The sequence below is a fragment of the Brachyistius frenatus genome, unplaced genomic scaffold (genome assembly GCF_029030835.1).
Source record: "Brachyistius frenatus isolate BFR_SWC_R1_liver_20210118 unplaced genomic scaffold, ASM2903083v1 Contig_120, whole genome shotgun sequence".
Classification (NCBI taxonomy): domain Eukaryota; kingdom Metazoa; phylum Chordata; class Actinopteri; family Embiotocidae; genus Brachyistius; species Brachyistius frenatus.
Window position 1 is genome coordinate 926146 of NW_027210719.1, and position 25596 is coordinate 951741.

The 25596-nt window shown below is 40.9% G+C and overlaps 1 protein-coding gene across 3 annotated transcripts in view; it reads left to right on the forward strand.

Moving 5' to 3' along the window:
* The window catches only part of col4a2 (collagen, type IV, alpha 2), a 54596-nt gene that overhangs the window by 2634 nt on the left and 26366 nt on the right, over positions 1-25596 (forward strand). For all 3 annotated transcript variants that reach the window (XM_069713693.1, XM_069713695.1, XM_069713694.1), the window contains exon 4: positions 16461-16541. In XM_069713693.1, the coding sequence (XP_069569794.1) occupies positions 16461-16541 (81 nt within the window). The remainder of the gene's footprint in view (positions 1-16460; positions 16542-25596) is intronic.

Consider the following 25596-nt stretch of genomic DNA (forward strand, 5'->3'; position numbering starts at 1 on the left):
TACTTGTGTGTAAACTTCAGTGTGTGTGTGTGTGTGTGTAGAAGCAGCTAAAAAAAAAGTTCAGCGATTCAATTAGAAAAATAAGATTCAACTACCAATGATTTAAATCCTCAGTATTTTTGGTCAGTGGAGCAGCTCCTTGCGGTTGCTGACATTAAAAATCCCTTTTTGTTCACTTGGTTTGTTGCTTTCTGACACACCTACAAGCGTGAGCACCCTCACTTGGATTTGACTTTACACTTAGAAGTTGTTTTACAATTTTAAGTAAGAGAGAGAATACAGATGTCTCAACATACTGTGATAATGTTTGACTGGGCCAAAGTAATAGCCCATAAAATGTTCTGTAATGATTTATTATGTTTTATCCTTTCTCTCTCCAGACCTGCTGACTTTGCATTGCCTACGTTTGTTTCCTTTCATCAAGCCCACCTGTGTGATGCTGAATCAACGTGTGTGTCTGTGCTAGCGTGTGCAGCATGTTTCATTTTCTCTTTGTTTGGGCATATTCAGGTTGTCAGCTGTTTGGGTTGCTCCGAGGTATTTAATATCATACTCAAGGCTCTCAGATGAAAAGTTATTTGGTCGATCGTAATGAAAAGGCCCTGTTGTCTCTTGCTTTTATCAGATTTGGTCAGGTCTTGATTAAAAGCATGTGACATAGCTCAGCTCCTCTGTGTACTGTGCGTTTTTTTCTCCAAGGCAGCGACGCAGGGAGACAGCGGGCTAATTTTAGTTTGGCGGGATCCTGGCAGTGCTCTTCGCAGACAACTAAATTGTCATAAGGAGAAACTTCACATTCATTATGCAAAAAACTGGAGTAAAAACAAAAAATCTTGGTTTCTGGATGTGACGTACAAGCAGCATCTGACTTTTTAGTGAAATATTTCCATCTGTAAACATTAGAGAGGCTGTTGGAAGCACAATGCGGAGTCGGTTTCAGTAGCTATGAGCTGGAGGTGTAAAAACAGTTTGGGGAAACAGTAACCACGTGCACGTCACTCTGATGTTTCCCATCTGACACAGAATTTTCTCAAACTCGACTGCATCTCAGAAAATATGTTTCTGGTTAATTTCACATCTAAATCTGCCCGTGGGACTTTTTCACTTGATTGAAACAAACCATTGTGCAACAGATTCCCAGCATCCATCTCCATGTGACGTTTTACATTTGGAATTCCCCTGCCTGTAACTGTAATTCTCAAGATTGTTTTCATGATGGATTTAATTTGTAATGTTCGCTGGCATCAAACAAAAAAGGGTTCCCGCTGGTGCGATGTGACTCTGTGTCTTTACAGGGAGTTGAGTTGATCCGGACTAACGCCCTGTCTATCCAGAAAGCGTCTCAGTCGCGTTTTTGAGTCGTACAGGTCATCTCACATGATCCTGACAGAACAGTAGAATTCCACGTTGATCAATACTGTGTATACTACCAGCATAACCACTTTCATGTTCCAACCTGAAGTGTATTTTTAGGCCTGAAGTCTGTTTTTCTTTGATTTGTGCACATAACTACGGGCATTGTGTAAAGGACTCAAAATGTCGGTGCCCGACGCTCGACACTACATGGACACCTCCCGTTTAGTCACACCGATGGTGCACTCGCTGCTGCTCTGCTAAACGTGACTCTCACCCTACGCTATGTAACGGTGAAAAAGTGCTAATCGTTTCAGATATCTTTTCTCTATTCACTTTTGGAGCCTGTTGAATATACTGTATCTTCATGATGCTGCTTTACTTCGGTGGGAAAATGTAACCCGCAGATTCATGAGAGCCAAAAACATGATAATGTGGATGCATTTAACTGCCACCACTCCGGCTTCAAACACGCACATCAACCGTGCACACGAATACCATTTATCAGTGTCCGCTGGCGGAGGAAGGAAGGCTCTCGAGGCTATAATGTTAACAGGATGTTTCGTATAGGGCCCTTTGAGAGGCTTTGACTCTCATGTGTTTGAGAATGTATTTCAAGATGTGTTTGAGCACTGTGGAATTTGGGGGGTGATACTGGCAGAGGATGTATGACTTGTGGGAAGTTGGTCTGAGACCATGGAAGAGATGTCCTTGGCCGCAGTACCTGGAGGCCAAGCAGCAACGTCTGCTTTAGCAATTACCCTATTTTCCACTAAGTGGATGATTGTGATAGATGTTGGTTCTGCATGTGCCGTCTTGGCCCGGTATCCCATTGCACACACAGGGTCAAACTAAATCAAAATGTGTGCGTTTTGAATATCCATAAGAGAGTAGGAAAAATATGCAAATGATGGAAACACAGTTCGGGTTGCTTCCACAGCCGTGGTGGTCATTTGGGGAGGTTTAAAAGCATGAGCCTGCCTCAAAAACTGAATGAGTGTTGTGTGGTGAGAGTCACCAACTGGAGAGCAGACACGTGACTGACCTCGGGAATGGGATTGTTTTATGGGGGGAGGAAAGGTGTGTGTCCGGAGCAAGAGGAAGATGTCTGCCTGTGATAAGGCTAGAAAAACGGTATGCACATCCACTGCCAAAATAGTGGCTGTGACATGGGGAGTGCTCGACTGTAACAATCAGGGGAAGAGCCCATTGTGCTGGTATGCAGGAAGCCACAGCCTCAGATGAGAAGCCCTTCTGAGGGGCTTCTCTGACACTGATGTGTGTTTGCACAGGCATCAATGTGTGTGTGTGTGTGTGTGTGTGTGTTGCGTGGTGAGAGATTGAAGCAGAGGTGACGAGCAGTTTCCACTGAGGTGTTTCCCTCACCTCAGAGAGGCACCCGCTGACCTCTCTGCATTCAATACTGCAGTTGTGTTTGTGTCGATGGACTGGCATGTGCATGTGAATGGAAGTACGGTACGTGTGTCTTCTGTTTGTGCAAGTATTGTTTCCTCAGGAATCGCCCTTTTTTTTCCCCTGAAAACTTGACCTTGTAGTGGCGATTGTTTAATAAGTCTGCATTGTAAGCGTGAGGAACGGCCTGGTGTGCCTGGCTGCTTGCCTTCTGAATGTGTCATGCATGTACAATTATAATGCAGAGAATTATGGTCAAGGATTAAAAAGACAGTAAATCTGCCCGAGATTTGTTTTCAGCATCTTGTGGGTTTCTTAAAGATGTCTTTAATTTGTCAGATTATTTTCTCTCCCTCATTTTCAGGATGTGTGAGCCTCATTTTCTTTCTTGCACGTGCAGAGAGTGTGGGCTGTGTTTAACTGTGGCCTTCGTGAAGTTTGATTTTTATGGGAAACATCCTGAGTGCAGAATTGTGTGAAGAGAAAATAGATTATCCAGAGAGGTTCTCTAAACAGGAAAAGGAAACGGGGTGGAGTTAAGTGTGTCAGAGATTCTTTACAGCCCACACTGGACCCCCACATTTGACATTTGACTTACTTCGGTGTATATTTACAACATAAACTCGGCCCGTTCATACTTTATATGAGCCAGCATAGGACAGAAAAGAACATTAAATGTGATGTGTTAAAAGCATGAAGGCCATATTTTATTAATGAAGATTTGATTCATGTTTTATATATCAAAAACGTGCATGAAGCACAGAGAATCTAGCTTTTGTGAGCAAGTAATCCAAAATTGATAAAAATCAGCACTTGCTTTTATGAGCAGATTATTGTGGGCGAGAAACTTTCAACGCGCTGAGTGAGTGAGTGAGTGAGTGAGTGAGTGAGTGAGTGAGTGAGTGAGTGAGTGAGTGAGTGAGTGAGTGAGTGAGTGAGTGAGTGAGTGCGTGCGTGCGTGTATTGTCATGTTGGAGAACCCGCGTGCCATCGCGCCACCGTTCAGGTCATTTGCACTGAATGTTTCCCTCAAACGGCTCAGAACATCACTGAAGAACTCGGTGTTGACAGTCTGACCTTTTGGGGACAAATTCATGATTAACAACCCCGCGAATGTCGAAAAAAATATCACCTGATTGCACGACTGACCAGATGTAAATTTTTCGGTTTTGGACGGTGACGTTTCACTCAGAACACCTCTCAACGCTCAGTGCTTCATTGCCGTAGATTTCCTGAAGCATCTCGAGGGTCTCCGTTACCGATTTCCAGAGTTGGTCACAAAATTCCGTGTTCATCCTTCGGATCATGGATCAATCGCAGATGTGCCGGACCAGCACTCACAAAAGCATGCGTAACACGGGTGCTGCGCAACGGTCACGCAAAACAAGAACTTATTGATCCCCTTTCTGGAGATAGATTCAAAAAAAATATTCATATATTTGGAGTATTGCAACATTAGAAACACTATTAACAACTACCTAACAACTGGGATTCTGGGAAAACCAGGTTACAAAGGTGTCTGCTCATCTACACAGACATTAAGTACACACATGCATGTTGTACTGTTGTGCAGAGTCATCAGAATCTGTCTCCAGCTGTGATTTTGTTAGGATAAAAAAAATTTTTTTTAAATGACATTATAGTTACTATTTAGATGTTGTGTTGGTAAAAGAAAAAGTTGGGAGTATAAGGCAGCGAGCGTGTTTGGATACCAGCTGTTTGATTCCAGGGATAATAGCTGTTCATGCTTCATTCTCATTCCCAGCCATGTGTGACAGCCCACAGAAACCACAGACACACTCATACCACTGCCCTGGTACAATACAGTCTACAGTATGTGGGCGGACTCATACACACACACACACACACACACACACACACACACACACACACACACACACACACACACACACACACACACACACACACACACACACACACTGTTTACTGTATAACATCAAACATTATACCATAGCCACTCCAACTAACAACTTAAATTATCAATAAATCTGCCAGTATTTTCTCTGTTAATCAATTACAAAATCATGTGGTCGGTAAATTGTCACTAAAAAAACATTCCTTTACAATTTTGTCAACACCTCTTTGTCAACACCTCAAAGAATATCCTGAAGCTAGCGTGGTGTTTTTACCCTTCACATGTCCAACTCTAAAAATATCTCAACATTATTACACTTTGTTCAAACTGTACTCCTGTGTAGTTGTCATTAATGGTGTTTTTAGCAAACAATTTGCTTACTAGTTTGTATGATATTCTTTAAAGAAATATATATATATATATTTTGTGTTTATTGAATAGGAAAGCTGGAATATCCAGTACGAAGTAATAGGCAGTAGAACAGGAAAACTTTATTTGACTTGGAATGAAGTTCGGAAGTAAATTCATGGTGGACGTGGTCTCTGGAAAATTAATGTATACTGTATATATATATATATATATATATCCACCCCTGTCCTTTGCCCTGACTCCATCTCAGTGATTAATGGAGGGACACGGGGGTCCCATCAGACTGGGCTGAAAGAATTCGTCCTCCCAGGCCTCGGTCTCTCAGCATAGCTCTGTCCCTCACTTCCTTTTATAGCCTCGTTCTGCCCCTGGTCTTCATCTCCCCTGTCTTCTGTCCTCTCGCTCTCTCTCCATCTATCCCTGAAAGAGACACTTGGCACACGGTCTGTCCACCCTCTTCCCCTCTCAGCTTGTCTTCACATTTCGGCTCTCTACCCATTTACCCCCCCCCCCCCCCCCCTCCTCCTCCTTCCTCCTCGTGCATCTCTGGTCGTCTGTTTCCCCTCAGTAGAGGTGCGTCTTCTCAATGAGCTCAGATGGAAGGATTTTTCCAGCTGTGTTTACAGAAAGAACATACATACTGCTTCTCAGAAAATGAATCTCGGTTTCCTTATGTACTGTTTGGTTCAACAGGTGGTGATAATGATGGAATCTCTGGAGTCATTTGTTTTAATTTGATGCATAGGAGGTTTTGAGAGTGATGCACTGAAGACTAGACATGATCCCATTCATAATGTCACAACTGTGATATCTCATGAAGTGAGGGTTCAGCCGTTCACTGAGCTGACATTTTTCTTCTGGATGAGAATCGTAGACCATGAACTTCCATTCCAGCTGCGGCCTAATTGATTAAACTGAATTATTTCTTGTCATGTGAAGAATGTTAACAAAGTTAAATGCCCACTTTGAGATAACATGACCGTGTCCAGTTCCCCTCTCTCTCCGTCTTGTGCCCCGTCTTTCTTTTTCTTCTCTTCTAGAACATCGGCCTGACACCACTTTGGTCCAGACTGAAATATCTCAACAGCTTTATGATAAATTGCCATGAAATTTGGTACAGATATTGCTGGTGCTTGGAGAATCAATCTCTTGATAATTTTAGTGATTCAGACATTTCCCGCAGCGCCACCATGAGGTTAACATTTGCGCCTGACAACATTTCAAATGTTGAAAATGAAATTTTTTATTGTTTTATGAAAAATATATGCTAACTCTGAATTTGATGGCAGCAACACATCTCAAAAAAAGTTGGGACCGGGGCATTGAGGCAAAAGTAAAAAAGAAAAAACACCTGGTGGAATATCTCACAACTAACTGGATTAAATGGCAACACGTCAGTAGCATGAAAGTATAAAAAGAGCATCGCAGAGAGGCACAGTCTCTCAGCAGTGAAGATGGGGAGAGGTTCTCAACTCTGTTAAAGACTGTGTGGGCAAAAAGTTAGGAATGATTTTCCTCAATGTGAAATTGCAAAGAATTGTGGGATTTCATCATCTACGTGTCCATGATATCATTAAAAGATTCAGAAAACCAATACTGGACGTCTGTGATCTTCGGGCCCTCAGGCAGCTCTGCATTAAAAAAAACGATTCTGTAGTGGGAATCTCGGTATCATGTGGAAATTCTTTGCATTCTGTTTTTTACACAGCAACCCAATTTTTTGGGAAACGGGGTTGTACCTTTGCATCAACCTTTGCTCCTGACTGTCTCACCATTGTAGTCATATGTGTCTCTGGACACTAATCTTACCATCCTGATGGTTATCAGTGGAGGTCTGCTGCACAATCAAATCTAACCTGATGATTTATTTCATCCTCAACAGTCAGTCCTCATTTCCTTCATTTTCCTGAATTTTTGAATTCCTTTTCTACTCATAAACAGAACTAAAACAACACTGCTGTTCTCAGACTTCTCAAGTGTCCATGTTACTGAGTGGATCCGTCCATCTGGATGTCATTATATCATTGATCATCTGATTAGAGGTTTGAGCAGCATGACAATCCACATAACAAGGTCTGACAGGTTAGTCTGTTTGCAACAAGGTCCAGAGCAGAACTGGTCTAATCCCAGGTTGATTTATCTCAGTTTGTAGCAGTGCAGCCTCCTGGGAATTGGAGTTGAGCCGCCGTGTGACCTGCAGGCCTGTTGAGGAAAGGGAAGGTCGAGCTTTGTCAGGCTGAAACCAAAGCTGTGTTTTTATACTGGAGCCTCGTCACAGGAGCTCAGTGGAAGTTTCTGCTCTGCTCTGCTTGTTTCAGGTCCCTCTGCTCGAGTTCATGTTCTCCTTCAAAGTCATGTCCTTCTGACCCGGCACTTCCCTCCCACTGCTCCCCTGTTCAATTTCAATTTGTATAGCATCGTTTTTGTGTCATTATAAAATCACAGTCAAGTGAAACAAATGTTGTACAACTGTAAATGTTATTGAGTTTTAAACATAATCCTATAAGTAGTCTTTAATTGATAAACCCTCTAGAGTTTCTCTAGCCATGAAAGACTTGACTCAGTTGATATACTTTTGTTTGTTATCACAGGCCTCTGATTTCAAGTCGGAAGAAACCAAACACACCTACGTATTCTCTGTGTTGAAAAATGTATATATTCAAAATCTGTTTGACGATTTTTTTTTTTTTTAATATCAAATGACATTATCGCAGCATACATATTGAAATAGTCCGGGTTGTCCTGAGAAAATGAATCCAGTTGTACTGTAATTACCAAAAGAGTCTCCTCCCATGCCTCTCACACCTTTAATGTTAAGTTATGAGCAACTGTTTGTTGTTTGTTATCATTGTTGTGTTGTTAGTTTGCTAAGTACTGGTTTGGATTTTGTGTAAATGTATGAGTCTTCTTTGAGGTTTATGAGAGCGTGCAGACATGACAGGAAGCAGAATTAGCTGTATAAAAGATCAAGCTCAACTGTTTATCGAGAATAAAAGAAAATGAAAGCCTTTTATGGCTTGCACGAAATGTTCCTCCGTCACTATAATGGAGACCTATGGGACAGTTGGTGTTATATCGAGACATGCCTCAGTTTCCGAGGCCAACTCAAACATGGTTATGTTTGATGTTTGCTTTTCCGGCTTCTGTATGCATGTGTGTGAGTTTGTTTTACTGCTGAAATCTGATTATTTGATTGAGCTCCATGTTGAACTATTGCCGGAAGGTAAAGTATACAGAAAGTATAAACTCTCCCTTTTGACATGCTGCCCTCCTTTTCAAACCAGCCTTGTTTGGTCGTTTAAAAAAAGAAGAGGATATTTTAGTTTTGTGCTAAAAAGTAAGTAACAGCCCGATGGACAAAATCAGAGGAAACGCCCTGTAAAAAGCTTATACGGTAAATTAATAATTAAATGAATTGCTGGATTGGTTATGAAAGAGAATAAGTATTAGCAGAGCGTCGACTGTATCGGTCACAATTTTCCATGCTTAGTTTGTGAGAAAAACATTTGCTACAGCCTAAATATGAGTCACGCAGCCAGACAGCAACAATGACACTGTGATTTAATCACTGACTCTGCTTGTGAGCCCGTTTCAGTTTGTTTCTTCATTCACTCACACAAACATTTGCAGTTTTATGTTCTTATCTTCCCACTCACAGTCTCGAACAGTCGTTTGGACCCCCTTCTTCCCTCTTGTTTTATTCAGTGAGTCAAAGAGCATCCTCGCCCAAATTCCTTCTTATGTTGACTTGGATTCACAGAGGCTGCAGGGAGGCTGCAGACAGTGTGGTGAAATGAATCGAGATATTGTTCGAGGTCTTCCCCCTTTTGTACAAATGCTGAACAGGCCTCGAGCTACAGCCGCAGGCCTTAGCGTTGGCCATGTGAAGTGAAACCAAATGTTTGAATCCCTTTTTTGGTGTTTAAACTAAAGTAACTCATTTTTAGTGGACCAGAAATTATTTAATCACATCAGTTAGAGGAATAGGGAGCACCCTGACCTCTCTTTTTTTTTTAATTATTATTTCTTTATTAATTGTTTTATTGTGTCTTGTACGATATATAGTGTCGTTGTGGTCCTCTCCTCCCTTGAATTTCCCCACTAGGATTGATTGTCCACAAGGACTAAATTGTTCAATGATGAAACTTAAACGATACCTTACTTTAACATTAAAAGCTGAATGGATAAAAACAGGGCAAAGTTAGAAGATAGAACAAAGCAGGAACAAACACTGCGCTACCTGACTACATCTTTGTTATTGTGGAACACGACTAAAAGTCCACAGCAACACTTGTGGCTCTATGAGGTCGGACTAAGCGCTGTTGTGGTTTAAATGCTTTTATCAGCATACTAACATGTTCCAGATGATAATGTTAACATGCTAATGTTCAATGTTGTCCTTTAAACTGACCAGTTCATGTGTTAACATGCTAACATTTACTAGTGAGCACTAAACACAGAGCTGTGACAGGTGGGATTGTCATTGGTTTTGACCTGGTAATAAAGAGTTAAGCAATAATTAAAAAAAAATGAAGGATTGCATGTACCTTATCTAATGACAAACAGTGCAGTAGTTGTTCAGACATTTCACTTAAAACTAAAAAATCTCAACCTCATAGTGATGCTAGATGAAAAGTCAGGAAGCCACTGGAGTCGGTTCGTCCTGTGGGCACCACGAATGACTCAGCAAAAATGCATGGCAATCCATCAAACACTTGTTGAGACATTTCAGTTGGGACTGACCAACCCACTAACTGGCAGTGATAATGAGAGAAAGGTCACTAACAAGGCTAAAATGTTTCCCACAAACACATCTCTCCTAATATTTTAAGGTACATTTTGAGTCAGACTTCAACTCCATCTTGTTTGCTTACAGAGAATCTTTCAGAGATCATTCTCAGCTACAAATGAGAGTGTCACACACCCAGCACAGTGAGATACTTCAGATATGCATCCAGGCGCATCACGCTGCATGTTTCCATCGTAGAAGTGCATTACACATGCAGAAATACTTCTCTGAGCATCTTGTGGCCAGGTGTTTCACATTCAGTGGGTTTGCACTTTCTCTTTAACGTCTGTATCATTAGTGTGAAGCTAATGGGAATTCACAACAGTGACAGAAGCTCTGATATACAGTGTATAGATGTACACACACACACATTAGTGAAAGTAATGACACACATGAATATCTATAAAAGTATATTTGATCTTAATGGTCTCAAAGGTTGTTGTGGTCCAAAGAAAGTTTTTCATTTAATTAACCTGTGGAGTTGAATAAAGAAATGCAGCCACAAAAGATGTGGAAGAGGAAAACAGTTGTTTAAACAATGCAGGTTTTAGAATATATCTGTTTTGCTCATATTTCATGGCATTTTCCGTAGTAGTTAGTGACATAATTGGCTTTATAGTTGGCAGCACTGGTTTTGTCTGACATACTCCTTAAAGGTTCACTCATGTCTGTGTCAATTATAGCGGCCCTGCGAGGAGGTGCTGTGGCAGACAAGTGATTGTCGAAGGGAACTGGCATCCACAAAGTTGAATGGTGGGATCAGACATTCCTCTTGTCCAAGGTCAGAGTGGAAAGGTCTCAGGTCAGATCCTTTATTAAGGATAAGCAGCAGCCTCTGCCAAACAACCCACATATCAAGCACTGAGAGTCCTTGTAGTGGGATTTAGTTTCTGTTGACTGTTGAGAATCTTCTTTGCTGCTATCAGCCATGTTTTACACCTTCTCTCCTCAGTTTTCATGTGTTCTCCTCCATTTATTGTGAGTTAGTGAAGGGTACACACCGTGTCACCACCAGTCTCAGATCAAACGCTCATCCTGACCTGCGGTAGTCTGTGATCTCTGTTCATCTGATACCTCAACCACACACACAAACACGGTTTATGCTTCACTTCGTCGTTTCATCTGTGAAAACTGAGAAAAGCAGCTCAAGAGGCGGTTTGTCACTTCCATCACCTGTGAAATAATATCTGTGGAACAAACAATTGTGTTAAAGTTTGTTTTTAGTTACGAGATCTGCCAATAAAAACAGTCTTTTCTCCTCTATGGTCCGTCCTTCTTCATCACAGTCCCTTCAGGCATGCTGCTAATTTATGTTTTTTAATTAGGTTTGGGGATTGTAGGATGTTTTACTGAGTAATTTGCGAGGGAAGATGTGGAATGTGCAGCTGTGTGTCGACATCATGGACTCACATCTGTCTCTTTCTCTCTATGTATCTAAGTGTAGGTTTTATCCCTTATTTCCCTCCATGATCCATTTTCTGAATTCCATGGAGGGTTGTTTTATGAACCACTTTGTACTAACTTACGTATTTAAGTTTATTTCACATTCAATTTCTCAGTTGCTCTCTCCGTTGATGGCATGTAACCATTTAGAGTTTATGCCTGTAATCCCTTCAATCAGGGTGATGTGGGTTCTTGATTGCTCTGAAATAATATAAATCCTCCAATGATCCTCATGTTTTGGGGGTCTTATGGTCAGACTGAGGGCCAAAGTATAAGAGGCCTCACTAGTTTCAGCTATCTTTTACAATTCAACATTATTTCTCCACATATGTAATTATAATTTGGCTATGATTTTGGTTTTATATATATTTCTCTTCTGTTTTTGTCTTGACATCCTCCTGTCCTCCTGCAGGAGTTTCTTTTGTTATTTTTTCTGCTTTTGTCATTGACATCGAGTGTTAGGAAGTGGTTATGTCTGTGGTAAACCATAATGTCTACAGTGCATGGATATCCTAAGACCATAGTGACTCAGGCTGACCACAGACAATCCAGACAATCCAACCAGTATTATGTGTCAATATTCGGTATGGTGGTACAGAATGGCAGACTGGAGACTATAGTGCAAAAAATACAGATACTGAATTGGTGACTGTGATCTTGGGTTGAAACGGTGCTGATTGTGAAGATCTTCTGTGATATCGGGTTGAGCATGTGTGTTTGTGGTTGTGGCTTCTTTAACAAAGTATCACCTTTATTGGCCAATTTCCTTTGAAGTCTTTGCAACCCATATTATGAGTCTGGACAGATGTGGATGCAAACTGCAATTTGACTGGTTAGAAGAAGCATTCAACCACAAGGCAGACATTCTAGTAGAACCACCTGGTTCCACTCTTTATGCTCAGCTAAGCTAACTGGCTGCTGAAAGTTTCTTCACATTTAGTAAACATATATGAAACCGCTATTGATCCCATGTAACTTATAGCCAGAAGGCAATTCAGTGTATTTCCCCAAATGCTGAACTATTCACTTAAAATCAGCTGAACTTGGTATATCAAGATTTATTACAGATTTAGAGCTGATTGGCAATAATGTTGAGTGTTTTAAATCTCAGTTATGTATCCTCTAACAGTGAGCCAAGTTGTTTGTTGTTATTGACTAAACTACATGCAATGGGACATTATTATTATCTACCAGTAAACCACATTCTTTCATGGTTTGATACTTTTGTCCTCTTAGAAATAAAACAGTACATTATTTAAGTTTCCCCAGTGCGGACAATGACACCCTCAGTGGAGTTTGTCCATTATTGTTTTAAATCAGGAAACATCACTGTACATTATTAGATGATGACAGCACACTGGAGCACCTGTTTCCAAATGAAAAAAAATTAATGAATATCTGGCATGTTCATGAAGTCACATAAACATGACATCATTTTTTTTCCCTAATGACATTAATAACCATAATGTACAAGTGTATGTATCAGCCCAAGGGAGAGAAAGTGGGAAAAAGTGAGCGTGAGAAAGAGTGATGTTGACCCAGCTGGTTTGATTCCATCAACTGCCCAGCATATCGAAGGAGTTGGTGCACGTTCGGAGCGAGGCACCAGTGCAGCCATTAAGAACTGGGAGGCAACAAAAACAACATTAAGAAAGACATGAATCTGTACAGCTTGTGCACTTCGAATAACTAAAACTCTTATCTTCAGTTATCTACAAAGCACTTTGTGAGTATTTAAGTAGTCAAACCTTAGTAGATGCAGAGTACAAAAATATTACATGTGAAATGGAATTAATATACAGTAGACGCACCTACATACACACACTAGGTTATAGACACATATTAGTAAAAGACATCTGTCATGCGAATATGGCCTCACTGGCTCTATTTTTACAGACTGATCCCACTTATTTATGTATTCTAGTAAATATGTATTTATGGTAGGGCCCTTCAGGTTCCCTGAGAGCAAACAAGTATATTTCCCCAAAAGTTGTGTGTTTCTTTCAGGGAAAAGGGTAAATTTCCTACTTTTTGTGGTAATAGATTAATTGTTTATCACCCTGCTTGTGTGGTCTGGGTGTTGCACATAAATGAACAAGTTCATTTATATACAAAAAGTGGACATTCTTTTTTTTGTTTTTGATGGGAACAATGTTTACGTCTGAGCATGTGATTGCAATTGTGAGGTAGAGCAGACTACTGAAGGTCGTACTGTAAACGAGAAGCAGATGAATCATCAAACTAAACAGGATCCCAGGAATTCCCCTGGTTCATGGTCATTTTTTCATATTATATACGTTGTTTGCTTGGCAGCTCTCATAACAAAGGAATAGGAGCTAAGTTGTCTTAAATTATTTGTCAAATAAAGACAAGAAAATGTGTTCTTTTTATGAAATGGGAGACACTGCCTCTCTGTGTCTTCAGCTGACCGATTAATTGCAGAGTCTGATAGGGCATTCAGTTCTCTTGTTTTGAAACTGGGAGGTGATTCTCTTTCATTATAGCTTTACATAGGTACCAGATTTATGATATTTAGTCTGCAGGACCCAACACTCTGGTTCAAGGTGGTCTGGACTCATCTGTCACTTTTGTGATGTGGTCTGGTTAAGTTAATTTGTGTAATATGGTAGATGGTTAAAAAGCCCTCTTTGAACAATTTTTGTGTCTTCAGATCTCGAGATTTTATTTGTGTTATTACACAGCTTGTGTTTTCATGCTAAAATCTCAAAGTCATGTGGTCTGGTTTCCTTTCAAATTAACTGTATGAGAGTCTTCTTGGAAGCAGCTATAGATGAATCTTTTTTAAACAGTCTCAGCCTGGTTGTTTGGTTCTCACTAAAGCTTTAGGTTTTACCACCAATGCAGCGGTTTAGTTCAATTCTGGTACGTTTGACTGGCTTTATGGTTTAACTTTGTTTGGATGAATCAAAACGTTAAGAGACTGCTCCTGTTGCGCGTGAACAGTACGGCATGAACTGAGGGGAAGCTATAACCCTCGTGAGTAAATAGTCCACGTTTCATTGCTTGATCAACATCAGCACCTGAGTTACTCACGTTTTTACTGGTCAAGTAAATACTGTGTTTTCCATGGTGGATTATTTTGGCAGAATTTAGAGCTAAATTTAATTTATGGAAATAAATGCACCCACACATTATCCTCAAATTGGTTTCCAAGATGTATGGAAGCTTTGGAAAAGGTGATTTTGCCAAACAGTGAGTTATTGTGAGTGTGGGTGGAGAAAACAGGATACTGTAGGCCTTTTGTCCTCTGCTGAAACTGCCGGCAGCTATTTTGAGCCTCTAAATTGTAAAGTTGAATCGATGCGGCATTCATGATGTGTAATGGCCTTTACAGGAGTTATTCCTTTGTGTGTCTGTCCGGAGATGATGCAGTCTATTGTCCACGTTTTGGACTTCCACCTCACTGTGGAGAAGGTCATGCCTCTCTTACATCCTCATTGGGATGAAACGACCTTTCTGTTTTTTGTCTTCCCTTGAGACACAAAAAAAAAGTCCTCGCAGAGGATGCTTGATCTGAACGTGCTGCATTTCAAATTTGGGATATAAGTCAAGAATGTTGTTTGTGGTCAGAGTGAGTCAGCCACCATCGCATGCAGGCTACAGTAAAGCCATCACAGCCTGTTTTAGCTATATCAAACAGCAGTTTGAAAGGATCCCCTCAGATTCACTGATAGTTAACAAAGAAATGCAGCCTTGTGCATTCCAGAAGGAAGAAGAGGGTCTTTTTTGTTGGAGATAGGGGATCATTAAAGGACAACGTCTCTATAGTAAAAGGAGGTCTTTGTGTGTGAGGAGGGTCTCAATGTGGTCTTTGTGAACGGGGCTGCTGGAATCTGTAGTCAAAGTGAGGAAGGAGAAATATTCTGAATCTCTATCTGCCACTTTGTTGCCGCTGTGGGTATAAAGTGGTCATTTAGGGAGAGGGGAGGCTGTGGAGGCATTTGCTGCCTGAGCAGGCAGTGGTATGGGTGTGTAGGTGGAGGACAGACGCAGACATAGGAGGGAGGGGGATGTCACAAAATAATCCAGCAACATGGAGGCCTTCTGTAATGTCTGTACATGCTAAATGAAAGGCCACTGAAGGGCCCTTTTACCTCATTCCCTAAACTTTGAAAAGTTGGAGTTGAAAGAGTACTCGCTATGTATGCATGTGTTTCATTAGTATTCTCTCGCTGGCACAAGTGGGGAAAAGTTCATCAGAACATTTTGAAAAGGCAAAAAAAAAAAAAGCCTTGTTTCCATACATGCATTTAAATGGAAACAGTGCTGGAGGGTTCAAGTAGTCACAAATTTGCTCGCAAATCTATTAAAAGGAGAATTTGGATCAGCGACCCTATTATTTTCCAGCAGTAAATTTGAGCTCATTGATGTGCATCTGTTTTACAGCAGTGAGGGTTAAGGTGTGGCTCTCAGCGTGTTGTGTTATGTTTATAGTTTTGTCAAGGATTCAAATCGTTGTGCTTCTGCTTCTGAGGAGTAAAAAACATGGTCATGACTCAGACTCTAGAAGAACTGGGATTGTGTATTGAAACACCACATGAATGCAAAGTTGTCCAAGACTCCATTCTGTCTTCAGTAATGTCTCCAGCTATCTCAGTGAGCTCTGGGTCCTGACACCTCTGACCCGCGGGTTGGGAAATCCCATTTGTGTGACTGCTTTCTTTGATCCTGTCATGTCCACACTGACTCCACAGGCTGTGTGGTGTCATGTTTAGCACAGATCAGTCTGTGATGGTGGGTGGTTTGGTTGGTATGCAGACATCTAAAGACAAATTGTCACTGTCAGCAGCCGGCCCCGGCCTCTTGTCATGGCTTTCCGTTATGTCTGGGTGTCCTTTATGACTCACTCAACACATCCAACGGCATCCAACACATCCTCTTAGCGCACAAGACAAATATACACAACTTGTGCTCCAGACAGCAGCACAACTGGCATCCACTCCTGGCATAAACAACAAGTGTGCTCACACACCACAGTGTACACAAACACAACCAGTCACACTTACAGACCACAATTTATTCAATGCCGTGTCCCATGTGCAGCACAAAGAGGACTTCACAGACACATATTACTGCTTTGTTCATGCAAATGTATTAAACAGCAACATGTGGCAGTGCCCTGAATATGTGACGTGTACACCCTGATCTCTATTAGCCCAACTCTAACCCTCATGTTGTCTGCTTTGTGTCTGACAGGGTGGGAAGAAGCACAGCGGCCCCTGTGGAGGACGAGACTGCAGCGGAGGCTGTAAATGTTTCCCGGAGAAGGGTGCCAGGGTACGTCCCGGATTGTAACCACTGCTCCAAACAACTGTTTATACCCCTCTCTCTCTCTCTCTCTCTCTCTTTCTTTATCTATCTATCTTTTCTTTCCTTTCTTAACCTTTGTGTTAACCAGAGCCGCTGTTTTCAATCTGGAATACCAAATAAGACCATGACCACACATGATCCCTCTGTTTATTTTTTTTTTTTTAACTTGGTTGCTGAAGGTGCATTCGTGCCCCAAACTAGTTCACATTCTGTTGCTTCAGTTCTACATACATCGGCCTTTTTCAATTTATATATTGTGATCCTATTTTACATTTTCAGTGGGAACAAATTGGTCCTGGGATTAGAAATGAGCTAGGACATTAATGTTAAGAGATTTCATTGTGTTCGGTGAAAGTGTGATAATATTGCCTTATGTTTTAAATATAAGCAAAGCCTGCTTACTAATAGATATAGATGCAGAGCAGTCAGAATGATGCAATGATCTTTGCACCATGCGAATGCCTTGTATCTGTTTACACAGTTAATAGCAGTCATGTCTCAATGGCCTATAAGCCCTCTTGTGGGTAACTAATGTATCCCGATGATGCAACGTTAACATGTTAGATGATGTGAATGTACGAGCCTGACAGGCATCCAGCCATATGGAAGACTGCTAGTCATTAGCTTGATATACTTATCTCACTTTCTTACATTTAAAAATTGCACCATTAACCTTTCGTAGAAGAGGAGGTCAGAGTGGAAGGAGTGTCTGAAGTGTGGGAGAGCCATTAGAGAGAGGAATGAAAGGCAGAAAAAAAAAGTGAGCTAGGGTTGGAAATCAGAGAGACAGACATAGACTAAACATATTGAGATAACGAAGCTTAGAGTGAGTGACGGGTTCTGCATGAATAGAATAAAGCCGTGTCTCGCTTCAGACACGTGCTGCACCGATCATCAGACAGCTTTTTAACCATTGGATTAAAAAGGGGGGCTCTTCATCCTGAAAGCTGAAGCCAAGTTTCCACAGAAATTCTTATTTTCATTTTTTTCAAGAATAAAAAATGCTTTAAATAGGAAGTTGGAGATGTGGTTTCTGGGTCATCTTAGTTACACTGGTGCTGTTTTAACATGCACTGAAATAGTAGACTCTGGTATACCCACTTGCAGGTGTACGTTCATTTTTTCCCACTCAATTTATAGCATTTGTTTTCCCAAAGATCTGTTTCAATATCTAAAAGTCCACAGTGACCTGAGACACATCATCTCTATTGACGTTTAACCAAAACCACAATCTTTTCAAATTTTCACTAAGTATTTTTGTTGCCTAAACCTAACCCCAAAGTTCATAAATGTGGTGCTTCACTCACCCCGAAAAGTGCTCTCCGAACATAATCCAGGCTGTGATTGCCCTTTTATAGAAATGTAATTTCTAGCAGACAGGGATGCATAAAAGAATATTTGTAAAAAAGGATCTCCAGAACATAATATGTTACTTTTTGTATATTTCAAAGACAAACTTTCCAGATGATTAACTGGCCAGTTTTCTTTGTTTTTCTTATTGTGTAAAGAGTGTTCCCAGGAACTGTAAATGTTCCAGTTCAGCGGTATGATGTGGTAAACTTAAGGACTGAAATTGACTGCTGTAGAAATCCCCTATCTACCAGTAAGAGCAGCTCCTGAGGGAGGTGTTCTTTAAAAATACAGAGGTGAAGACAGGAATGTCATGCAACTGTACTCTGACGTGTACTGAGAATTTACCAGACCAACTTTACAGTAGGTCTTAATTTAGATTTGCACGCCTGCTGTGGATACAGGAAACCCTGTAAGGAGTCATAGAGAGACAGAGCGAGGAAGCTCCACATTCCACATCTGAACGATTCAAAAAGTCTGAGGATGGGATCAGCAGGCCACCTCTCTCTTCCTCCCTTCATCTGTTGCAGTTTCGCAGGTCAGATGTGAAAGAAAGAATTTCAGTAATTCTGTGACAAAGTGTTACTGACGGTGCCAAGAGAGTGAAGAGCTTCTCCTTCCTTAGTACACTTTCTGCTTTTTCTATAAAAAGAAGAAAAGAATCCCACATACCATGTCCTGGTGGAGATGAACTTTACAAATATTTCTCAAACACGCTGGTTTGGTTCTTAAACCATTTATTACTAAGAGATGAGATTCTGCTTTCAGTGAAGGTTTTTCTTTTCAATTTCCTTTGTTGTTGTCGACCACTTATCCTCTTTGACTAATTGCATGCATGTTTAAACTGTATCTGCTGCCTGTGAATACATTGGGAACCAGGCTGGGTCCCCACAGATGTGCTCATCCCTCCCTCTCTCTTGCTTTAAGTCTACCTCCTTCCAAATCTTTCCCCCGAGGAGAGAGTCATGGTGATGAGCCCTTCACTGAGCGGGTCAAACTGAGCCCGTGCAGCTGTCTGGATTGGCTGAGACTTGACACAGCTGCGATTAGATGATGGTTCTTAATGGATAAATTATGAGCATTGTCATGTCAACATCACAGTGTGGCTCCTCTGTGTGATAGTAGTATTCATTCTGTCAAGGGAGCAGACTCATTTTCATTGTCCAACATTTGTTTACCTAAAATGTTATGTATTTTTGTTTTGAGAAAATCCACACAGGACAATATAACTATGACCTTTAAAGTACAATTGAAATGTTTATATTTTCTGGTTGTCCATCTCCGTCATATTTTTGTGAACCCAATATCTTAAGAACGCCTCAATGGAATTCCTTCAAATTTGGCACAGATGTTCACTTGGTCCCAAGGATGAACTGTTAAGGTTGTAAAAAGTCAAAGGTCAAGGTCTCAGTGATCTCATATCCCACCATCCTAATAAAAGCGTCATTTTAGCAATCCCTTGAGGGAATTTCTTCGAATTTGGCACAAACATTCAGTTGGTCCTAGGGATGAACTGTTTAGGGTTCGGTTGTAAAAGGTCAAGGTCATTGTTATATCCTAATCCGCCCCATTCTTGTAAATATGATACCATAACTCAGGAACAGCAGGAAATATTTCAACTATATTTCACTTTTGGTCAAATACTAAATTGATGACACTAATCTTGTGTGTCCACCTTCAAATTGGTGATTGCATAGATATTTTGTGCTGTTGGGTTGATGATTTGTTTGAAGCAGCCACATTTTAGAATTGATAGCTTCAACATCCATCTTTGAAGCACTGACTACTTTTGGGGATGAAACTTTGTGTTCTATCAGATTTATTGGCCAAATTCCTTCAAAGTTTTATCACAGTATATTATATGAGTCTGGACAAACATGGGTGTCAACTGTAACTTCATTGGTTGACGGGGTAATGTAACCGTGAGAGAGTTAGAGAGTAATTGTAGTTTCAAATAGCCACCATGATAGAGAAAGTGAGATGTTGACTGTAAAGTCAACTGGATAGAGACAGCAGACGGACAGAGGGAGCGTGAGAGAGACTGGAAGAATGAAACAGATTGTTTGGATGGGACAAAATATGTTAATTTAACGAGTTTTCTGCTTTCAGGGGAAAGAAGAGACTTTTTCAGCAGAAAAATATCAAGCTCCACACAGCAGGCCTTAAAAAGTCCTCATTGTTCTTTTGGATCATTAGTGAATTGGACTCATGAGATTGGCAATGAAAGTGAGAATAAGCACCCTAAAATGGAGTAATGGGAAAATAAATTAGGCACACAAAGCATCTGAAGTAGGTCACAAGACTGCACTTTATAGCTGAAAAACATCAGTACAAGTGTAAGCACACAACGGCGCTGGCATCTCGACAAACAAAGTAAAATATGGCCATAAAAAGACGTAACAAGACCTGCTAGCTATGTGGTGTTTCACTCCAGGGCATTTTGTAGTTTCTAAGGTACTCTGCATCCTCTCCACATAACCTATTTAGCAGATCAACGACGTCTTTTGTACCGGGAGTCTCTCCGTCTTCGGTTTTCAGAAACAGGGAGCGCCGTTGTGTTTTTCTCCGAAAAAGAAACTTTCAGCTTAAAGACCAGTAACGTCATGAGCTCATTGTTCCTCCTCTTCCTGTGCACTGAACAAAGAGACAGAAACATGCATCCAAAAGAGAAGATATGACGGTGCAATCATTATAGACACTGTGCAGATGGAGAGATGCTGTCTTTCCCACCATGGGAAAAACTTTCACAGCTGATGTAGGACAGGAAATGACACACGTCTCAGGAAGCTGAGCACAATGACAGTCCACTGATCTTTTTTTTAATATAGACGCTCTTTTGGGAACAAGATCGTCTGTGTGTTTGGCTTCAGCTAAAAATGCCAAAGATTTCCTTGCTCTATGAAAACAAGTCCACATTCTGAATCCTGTATCCGTGTCTATCATATACTTGACTGTCTGCTCAGGGACAGGCGCACAGAGGAATGTTGTAGGTCCGAAAAGGATCAAAAACCCTTTGAATATATTTTTATCGAAGCTTGAAGACCCTGGAATGTCGGTTTTACTGTTTTCGCTTTGTTTAGAGGGTCATAACCTTGAAACAGTGAGGACATCTTACACCCGCTCAGTAATTAAAACCTTGTCGAACAAATGACATTCATAGTAAAGCAAGGGTGTTATTTTAACTCCCTAAAAAACATTTTTACTGACAGCACTGATATGCTGGCAAAACATTAGCATACACGATAGTGGTTGTACAATATACTCCTGAACCTACATCATGTTGAATTCTCTTTGATTAAAGACGGTCACCGCTTTGATCACACTTGATTGATATCTTCTGATCGAAACTGATTGTCTGACAGTAGATAGGAGGAGAGATGAGTTAGTGAGATGATTAACTGGCAGCTGTAGCAGCTTCACATATCAGCAGAAACTTTTAAACTTTTAGCCGAATTCCAAACCTGCAATCAGCAGCCTCGTCCATTCCTGCAGTTCCCTCCCCTGACCCTGACCTCGTCCGGTCGTGTCGTGGAAAAGCTACCAACTGTGGAGTAGTGATGAAAAAAATGATGCATGTGTGTGCGTGGAAGAGAGAGAAGGGGAGGGAAGCAAAAACCTGCTGCTATCACTAAAACTCTTGGACGGAAAGATTTTCTGTTGGCAAGATGAATTCAGCAGGGATCACAGGCTGGCAGTGTCCTATGTGAAAATTAGCCGTGGAGCTTTCTGGAAATGTCTGAGGAGCTGCTCAGACAAGCAGACAGTAACCAGCTGTTTGTGTGTTAACACTGTGTAATGCATCATAGCTGTTGCAACAGGTCAAGTGTTTTAAAGATAAACTAATATATTTCAGACACTTTGTGAAGCTGTTAAAAAATTATGGTGAGAAGTCAAAAGTCAAGCCGAGAGGAAACAAAAATTTGACCGACTCACATTCCTTATTTTGTTTGCCTGCATATAGATTCAGATCTATAACACACACAGATCAAGAAGCAAAAAATGAACACACAATTATTTAAATTAATACATTAAATGCAACACTAATGAACGTTACAGCCTCAGACGTACAGTAATTCAGTCCAGCACAGAGTTGAGAGGTAGGAGTGTTTTTCTCCTTTCTGTATTCCCATTTCAGTTTTTCTTTCATTTGTAAACCCAGAAATGTAGGACTTGATCAGATAATCAAATATGTATTTTTTTTTTTTTATAAGCAATCCTGTTTAACCAGTCGTTTTAATACAGCAGACTGCTCTTACAGTGTGACTGCAGTCCCTTTTAGTCGCGGGTGCCTTTGTCATGCAGCCAAGTATTAAATGCAAAGCATGTAATGCAGCCACCAGTCCACTAGAGGGCAGAGTGTATTCGCCCGTTTGGCTTCTTTTTGCGTGACAAAAAGATGCAACTGTGACAGGTCATGTGACAGAGGACACGACATCACTCAGTAGAGGTTATGGGACGAAGTGTTATGCAGAAGAATTGGGCTCTGAAGTCCTCACGAGGACGCTGAAGGATGGCGAAAGTCATTTAAGTTCAGGAGACGGCGTGGATGTGTGTTTTGTTGTGTTTACTTGTTGGTTTTCCCCCAAACCCTCACCTCGTGCTCTTCCACATGATTTCCTTTTCCTTAAGCATGTTTTTTGACTCCTTGCGAGGCAAAAGCCGTGACACTGACACGCTGCTCCTAGTGTACTGGCAGGGAAATGAAAAATTTGTCGAAATAGCGTGTTGTGTCGTGACACCAACCACAACTGACACGAGCAAATTAAAAACACTTTTAGCTCCCGATTTCTCAACATTACAATATCTACCCTCCTCCTGCCGCTAGCAGCTCAGGATGTCGAATTTTAGGCTCAATATACATTTTGTGCTGAAACGATTGTCGTTATCTTCTTCCCCAAAACCTTCCCAGGGATAGATTTACATTTCCCATACACATAATTTAGGCCTAATCCTGAAAGCCTATTGTTTAAAGTGAAAATGTATTGTTTGAAAAAAGAATGAAGCACATCGAGCTCATAGATATAGAAAGAACAATGCTAATTTCTTGATTTTCCTTGTGTTTTCATGTGAAAAGCAGCTGTTTATAGTCTTGAGCACCACAGCAGTAGGTACCACAACATATTTAAGACCTCTTTGACATTATAATAAATAATAAAGTACTGATGTAGTAAACCTGCTGCTGACAGTTATACGGTTAGAAAAATCCTGAAGTTCTGCTTTTGTCCACCTCCGTCTGAAATAAAAGATGCATTGTTTCAAAAAAATTGCAAGAAATTTTGAGAAGTGAATGTATCAACATTATCGCTGTAAACTGCATTTGTGCTGCGCAAGAACAAAAAGCCTGACAGACCGAGCTACAATAACTCGTGCAGGACGTCGTGAGGATTGTTTGAACAGATGCGTGTGGGTGGAGAGATGCTTATAAAAAATGTTTGTCATACTATTTCCTGGAATCATTTGATAACCTTAATGTTGACTTCTCTTTTAGTAGTGAAAGAAATGCCAATGTACAGTGATTCAGTTGTTCGTGTGCGTATTTAGGCTGTAGACACTGACCTTGTTACCATCTGTATCCTGATTGTGTTATCATCAGCCGGAGCACATGACATGAATGTAACCAAGGACCAAGAGATCAAGTCGAATTAGCCTGAGATATTCTGTTTCCTGTTGTGGCTGAAAACGTAAACTTAAGCATACTTCAGCCATAATCACTGAAATAAATGTCACTAAGGACAGTTTATGTCCTGTAATAAGCCTCATCCCAGTTTTGGAACTGTTTCCTCATTATTCTTCTGTGAACACTTAGCACTTACACACTTACCATCCATCACCCTCTATGTTTCATTGAACAACACACACACCACGTTTTCCACATCAATCATATGTGTCTGGTCTGTAGTCTCACAATAGGTACGCTGGGTAAATAAGGTCTTACCGCTGTCCGTCCTCTGGGACGTGTGCGCTCGATTTGCACAGGAAGTGTTATGGTTGACAAGGAGGTTTCTCAGACCTGTCGGAAAAATATGACCAGAGTTTTGGGTCACCACAGCAACGGCATGTGTTCCCCATCAGGCCTTGTTGTGAAACTTCCAATGGGGGCCGGCTGCAGAGGAAACAATTAGATCCCCTCTAAGTCTTCCTATAAGTATTCTTCCAAGATTTTTCTGAGAAAGTTGTGTTTTCAGTGCAGACTTGTGATCTGGGATATTTGGCCTCGGTACTGGTGCAACATGTGCTTTTGTAAATAATGTTTCATAAGACATTTCCCCACATCATAAAGTCATGGTAAAAAAAAACCTTGTCTACATCGTACTGAAATTAGGAATATCAACTTGATGTAATTTACAAGTATACAGAAGCTAATCATGTGTGAAGCCCTCGATTCAGTGAGTGAACGCTCCTAAACCTTTGCCATGATTTGCTCCCTTGCAAACCATCCAGGAATGTGGGTGGCAGCTGGAATGGCAGCGAGTGCTGCATATCCTCATGTGGGAAAATACAAAATCTCTTCCAGGCTGCCAAATTGAATTGTGGGATTGGCTGGCTGCATGGGTCGAGATTACATGGGTATCCCTGACGCTAATGTGACTCAGGGCCAAAATCACAGCTGGGTATTCGACTGCTGTAAATCTGATCACTCAGACTTGGTGCTTTCCACCGCTGTGTGCTATTTTATTCTTTAACCATTTGTAAATGGTTCGTTTTTTAATGAAAAGTGCTGTATACATAGTTATTGAGGGCCACAACCTATTTCTTCCCTGTTGTTTTCTTTTAAGTGGCAAAATATTTACACCTGCTGATAAAATCACATCAATCATTAGATTGGAATTGGGGGAAGAGAGATTTAGGGCTGGGTATTGTTAATACATTTCCATTACTGGTACTAGTAACAATACCTTTTTCAATACCAATTTTAAAAAGTCCATTTCAACAAAAGGAAAATGACATAACACGTTACGGTACAAATCTTTAGTTTTCATGCAGTTTAGAAGGGGAGAGTGTATACCAGGTTGTTTTCTGCTGCTCCAATTAACAGATGTCTCCTCAACACTTCACATGAAAGCTATTGCTATAGATGTTCTCTAAATACCTCGCATGCTGTCCGTAGTCAACTTCATCAAGTTTTCATTGCTATTTTAATGTTTCCCTGTTAGTGATCATGTTGTTCTCTACAGTTAAATGTTTTTTTTTATCAATGAAACCTACGTTGGGTCAAAACAACTTCCCAAGCCTTGATTGTAGCTCCAGTGGCCCCTCAAACTCCGAATATAATTCACTATACATACCTCTGTGCCTTCGGGTGTGATCTACGTCAGAGAGCAGCTTTTCCGAGGAAATTGAGTTTTCCTTTGTGGACTTTTATAAACACGAAGGTCACCGTATGGGTGATCAACTGTATGGAAGCTGTGAGGGCATCATAATCACAGTGATAAAATGTAACAGTGGGATTATAGAGGCGACACTCCCATGATCGACCTCATTACATGGACTCAGACATGCAGACACACAGGTGGTTGATGTCTGAGGTGAGGGCAACACCTCATTTCAGACTGTTCGCAATAGTTATCACACACACACTCACACACACACACACACACACAAACACACACATTTACACTCAGGCTGCAGCTGTGTCCTGCTTACACACACATGTGCTCGGACCACAGTCTTG